Source organism: Hypomesus transpacificus, chromosome 6, assembly GCF_021917145.1.
Source record: "Hypomesus transpacificus isolate Combined female chromosome 6, fHypTra1, whole genome shotgun sequence".
NCBI classification, from domain to species: domain Eukaryota; kingdom Metazoa; phylum Chordata; class Actinopteri; order Osmeriformes; family Osmeridae; genus Hypomesus; species Hypomesus transpacificus.
The window spans coordinates 9,729,536-9,735,470 of NC_061065.1; the positions used below are offsets into that span (position 1 = coordinate 9,729,536).

Here is a 5,935-nt window from a genome sequence, read left to right on the forward strand (position 1 = left end):
GGTTGGTGTGTATCTAGGGTAAACACTAGGGTGGTCAGGAGCGTGTCGCTATGCTATGAGAGGCCATGTTGAACATTGAGGTATTTCCTGCCTCCCTCCCTTCCCTCTCTCTCTCTCTCTCTCTCTCTCTCTCTCACTCCCCCTCTTTTCTCTTACTCTCTTTCCCTCTCTCTCTCCCTCTCTTTCTCCCTCTTCCTCTCTTTCCCTTCCCCTCTGCTCCCCCTCCATTCTCCTTCTCTCAGCCCTACTCCCTCTCCCCCTCTACCTCCCTGTTTCGTTCTTTCCATATCTCCCCTTTTTACTTTTGTCTCTCTTTTTCTATTTCATCTTCTTCCCATCTTCTTCTCCCTCTCTTTATTTCCTTCTACCTCTCTCTCTCTCTCTCACTCTCTCTCTCTCTCTCTCTCTCTCTCTTCCTCTCCGTTTCTGTCTTCGCTGATGCATGATCTACTACTCTGTGGCATGTGGAATTGGAGACATCGCCATGGCAACGAAAAGCCCGGCTGGAGTGAGATGGGGGGTGGGGGGGTTCACTCAGGGAGACCTGGACACACACACCAAACTCACACCACACATCACACACCACACACAGTCACACACATATACACCACACAGTAAGTGATCAAGATTACAACATAGTCCCTGCGCAGTGGACTTACTTATAAGGTTATCAGGAGCTACAGTGGAGATATTGTTTGCAGTCCCTCCACTGGAATCAACAGGATCACAATAGATACAGTCTCTCGAGAACAGCTAGGGGGAAGAAACTCCAGAATCCCTCCTGCTTCGGATAAGCTTGATTCAAACAGGCTTTCACACTTAGATATTTATACAATTACAGCTAGCTACACAATTAGGCTTTATACAATCCAAGTGTGTGTAATTCTGCAGTTTGTCTAAAGCACATTTCAAAGTGTTAATTTAACACCAGGAGTGCTGATATGGGTTCATGTCATGAGAGTGGACCTCTATGAAACACCCAGGGACTGAAGTGAGCACTCCTGGTGTTAAATGAACAAGATGACATTTGCTGTGATGCAAATACTGTGTGGACAGCTGAATTATGAAATGTTCAAAATGCAGTCAGAGACAAAGCTCATCTTGGTCATGGTTTCTGAGAAACAAACTGACCCCAGAAGATGACAGCTGTTTTAATGAACTGGGGCACGAGCAGCCAGCCTTGAATAACTAAAGCTTTTTGACACAGCCAGACACAAGCATGCACACACACACACACACACACAGAGACACACACAGACAGACCCAGACACTGACTCACAATTACAGACCCTCACACACAGACACACACACACACCCCTTGTCTCCCCCTGGACAGCTGTGAAGGCTGTAAGGTTCAGTGGCCGCACGTATTACACGCACACATTCAAACATCGACGACCATGTTAAGACCCGCTTTGCTCTTTTGCTCTCCATTCGATGGGATGGATCCAGTCGCACAGCAGTCGTTGCTAATTTAATGATTTGCAGCAGGCTTAATTCATTTATGACGGTTTCCCGCTCAATTTAACCTCCCCCCTCTCATCAATACCTCTCCGCTGGAGGAGTCAGACAACCAGTGAACATTCATCCAACCACCAGGTCTCCTGTTGTTAGTGGGGCACTTCTATCCTTCATGCCTCCTTTAGAGATCTAAACTTTAAAAACTGCTTTTTGTGTGTGTTTTGTGTATGCATGTGTATTTGTGGGCATTTCTGTGTGTGTGTGTTGACTGTGTGTGTGTTGACTGTGTGTGTGTGTTTGTGTGTGTGTGTTGGTGTACACTGGTGTCTGTTGGCGTGGATCTGTGTGTATCTCTGTGTAAGTCCTTGTGTGTGCCCTCATCTCTCCAGTTCCCGGAGGAGTGATCCAAAATGGCGCCCGCATCAGAAGCCAGGGACTGTTTCCTGTCATACGGCCCCTACCCATCAGCCCCCTGGGGAGCAAGACCTCAGGCATTAGGTCAGTGACCCTGCTTCTCATTCCGCTAAGCAGGCGATTGATCATAGATCACACGCACACAAAACCACATGCAACACAATACAGACAGTCACACACATTTGTTTTTCCATTTTCCAGGATCATCTTCTTTTTTTTTACAGTATTCTCATCAAGTTACAGAAAGGTTTGCAAAGCCAAGCAAAAAATATTATACTCAAAGTATACTTACAAAGTATAATGCTTACAAATGTTACTGTACAGTTGTCAAGCAGTAATTGAATATTTAAAATCTAGAAACTTTTAATTACACTTCCATCTGTGTAGAAAAGACATGTGCAATCTCATATAATCCATTTAAAATAAATGTAAGGATAATTTTGCTTGGGACAGCGTGTGTTCAGTACACTTTATCCATGTTTACGTAGTAGCCACACACACACACACGCACATATACACACACACACATATATACACACACACACAGATTTGATTTCAACTAAGAACTTTATGATCCACATCCGCCCAGCAACATGCCTGGACACGCACATCCATCACCATGAAGGCCGACACCGTCTAATGAATTAAACATACCCAAAGGCTCACATAAGGTATGCACTGAATATTTGATCACATAGAGGACTGTCTGTTTTTCATATAAGATATTAATACGGCCCCTCTGAAGCAAGACGGGGCGTGAGAGATGTTGAGGACTACGGGGGCTACCTTGTGATTTATAGGATATTAGGGTCCTCTGATCTGCTTCATGCTGAGACACAAAGCTCTATTTTAACGTGCTCTGTACAGAGAATCGTTCTGTTGTACGCTGCATGTGAACAATTCTGTTCCAGAAAAACCAACAGAGGGGAGGGGAGACTGAGGGCTCTGAAGTAGTGACTGCTGATGCCATGGTGTGCAGCCCTCACTGGAAGATTAGGAACCTTACCTGTGGAGATTGTGGCGACGCTGCTCATCTACGTGATATTTAAGAAGTGTTCTAGCTGTCTCTGTCGTGAACTGTAGGAGTAACTGCCATCGCTCTCCCTGTGCTCTACCCCTCTACCTCCCTCCTTCCCATCCCCCGCCTACCTTTCCCCCTCCTTCTCCCCCTCCATCCCTCCCCCTCCAACTCCCCTTCTCCCCCTCTACCCCTTCTTCCCTTTCCCCCAATGCCCGCATATCTCTCCCCCATCTCCATCTCTTCCCCCCATCTCCCTCTCTCCCCCTCCACCATTCCCCATCTCACCATCCACATCACTCTTTCCTCCCCTTTCCCCACCTCCCCTTCCCTCCCCTCTTTCCTCACCCACCGACCCCTCCCTCCCTTCTCCCTCTTTCTCTCCTCCTCCCCCCCTCAGGTCGGCTTTGGGGGACTACCTGACCCGCGGCCAAAGCTCCGCCCCCGACTCTGTCCCTCCCGGCGACGACCTAGGAGAGGACCACACCTACAGCTCCGGCCTCTCTCCCAGCATGCCCTGCTCTTCCCAGGGCCCCTCCGGTGACCATGACGATGAGGGCGACAACGTCATTGCCGTGGACCTCCGAGGGGTCAAATCCGAGCCCAGGGAGGTTCCGGTGGACTCCGCCTTCCTATCCCAGCAGGCCCGGCGAGCGCGGGCCACGCTGCCGTGGACGAAAAACCGCCTGCGAGCCCTGAGCGACACGCTGCCGCTGAAGAAGCGCCGCGCGGCAGAGAAGCCTCCGGAGAGCGACGACGAGGAGATGAAGGAAGCGGCCGGATCCCTGCTCCACCTGGCTGGCGTCAGGGCCTGTCTCAACAACATCACCAACCGCAACGCCAAGGGGCAAAAGGAGCCCAAGGAGGCCCTCAGAGACTAAGGCAGGACACACACGTACACACACACAAACATGTACACGCTTTCACACTCACAGACACATTCTCTTTGTCTGTCACTCGCACACACACACACACACACACACAGAGTGCACGCACACACACATGAACATGTACACACTCTCACACTCTTTCTCACAGACACACTCTGTTTCTCTCTGTCTGTCACTCACACACACAGAATACACACATACACACACACAAGCACACACCAAACCACACAGGCCAAGAGATAAAGTTACTAAATGTTAATCTTTCAGCAGGCTCTCCCTGCAGATCTGTATCTTTATCTCCAGGGCATTAGGTGAATCCTACTTATTTGTGGCAATATCAAAAATCTCTGTTTTCCTATTACATGTCCAGCAACACTAACTATCGTGGGTGATCAGTTCTCATGGGTCTTTGTTGTTTTAGTCATGAAAAGGGGATGAAAGCCATAGAAAAAAAGTTGTATCAGATTTGGGAAAACAAGTTAAACATGGATTCACATTGAGGATTGTTGATGACCATGTGGATCCTCAGTAGGTATGCGATGAAGTGTGTCTGTGATATCTGTAGCAATCTTACACTTATGTTAGCGAGAACTTTGAGCCAACCATGCATTTGGCAAAGCACCACACGTCATAATACAGCCATGAGCACAAATGTGAGACTGTGCCAAAGACACGAGACTCGGGTGCTCTATGTAGCCACTCTGAGAGCTAACAAAGTCAAACCCAAGGCATTGTAACTTCAGACCACCAGTTTAGAAGATGTCCTTAAATGTCTAAATAATTGTAAAATCTGATATACCTGTTATAGTCATGCACTTAAGATTGCTTTCAATCACCAGTCGTAGAAATGTCGTGGCCATGAACACAAGTTTGTCGAGAAACAATCGATAGAGTAGGATTAATGACAGTTACACAAACAGGGTTTTTTTTCAGCTCGTGTGTCGAGTGAGAGGCAATATTTTGTCTGTTTGTCCTTGTTGCCTAGCGTAGAGGTCCCTGAAATTCTTCCTGTACTCCTCTTTCAGACGTGAACATCTGGTATACCTTTCTGCAACCTTGCCTGTCATTAGGCAGGAGCCAGCCCTATACATGACTGTGGGTGTGTTGTTGTTTCTTGCATTTCTGCTGTGTCGGTGTCCCCTTCTAACTTCATAAAGATATAAGCAATGTGTCCTTTCTGGACAACTCTGTAAAAAGGTTAGAAAATATTTTATTTTTCCTTTCTTAATTGAAGCAATTTGACCTGCAGGACTTACTCAGTTATATTGCATGGGTGCTTGTAAATAAGATCAAAAGTAAACCTTTTTTTATTCAAAGATCATGTAAGATAAACAATGTATTTAGCATGAAGCATGACTTATTTTCATATAAACGTAGATCCTAGATTAAAGATAAAAAATGTTTCGCCAATTCTTATACCCTCAATTTTGTTTTTAATTGATCTAGAGTTGTTTTTTGTATCAAATTGATATTGTATTTCCTCTGAGCTGGCTTTTAATGACAAATCTTCTTCAGGGAGGAACTTTTAGGGAAATCGTACTGCAATTTTAAGTCTTGCTTCAATGAGTGATAGGAAGGAAAATGATTGATCAACTGAAAAGCCTCTGAATGTGGCTGTCAGTCTGCCTCTTTCCTGATCTGTGCATCGTGTGTGCACATGTGCCCGTGTCACAGCTACCACAACACATTAGTAGTGTGTGTGAGTATTCAAATCATGCACCCATTAACATGTTGAGCCTGCCTGCCCTTGAGTCTTCTGTTCCGATGTCTTTAACATGTTTTGATATGCTGAATAGCACATTAAGGTTCCTTGAGACGGCTCTGTTTTAGTTGCACAGTGAGTGGAAAACTTCCGAGACTTTTTTGGAATGCTTTAGTTGGTGTACGTTGCTTGGCTGCGCCAGATTTGATGGCAATCTTTTGGTGAATGTCATGTCAGATCAGTATATATGTAAAGGTATGCCTCAGTTCTATTAAAGTGTCTAGTGTCAAAAGGTGATTTGCTATGGGGGAGATTTCACCAGAGCAATTGTGAGCTGTCACATTCTTCAAGGTTGACACTGCCATCTTTGATCGGTGTAAGCTAAGATGTGAACACATTTGAGACTCACTGTGTTCCTCAACACACAAGCTGTAGAGAATGTCATAGCCT

At 46.1% G+C, this 5,935-nt stretch overlaps 1 protein-coding gene across 1 annotated transcript in view; it reads left to right on the plus strand.

Moving 5' to 3' along the window:
- Positions 1-3,855, plus strand: part of LOC124469055 (forkhead box protein N3-like) — a 17,612-nt gene extending 13,757 nt beyond the window's left edge. The window contains exons 3-4 of the mRNA XM_047022145.1: positions 1,824-1,959; positions 3,294-3,855. Of these exons, the coding sequence (XP_046878101.1) occupies positions 1,824-1,959; positions 3,294-3,774 (617 nt within the window). The 3' untranslated portion in view covers positions 3,775-3,855. The remainder of the gene's footprint in view (positions 1-1,823; positions 1,960-3,293) is intronic.
- Positions 3,856-5,935: the final 2,080 nt, after the last annotated feature.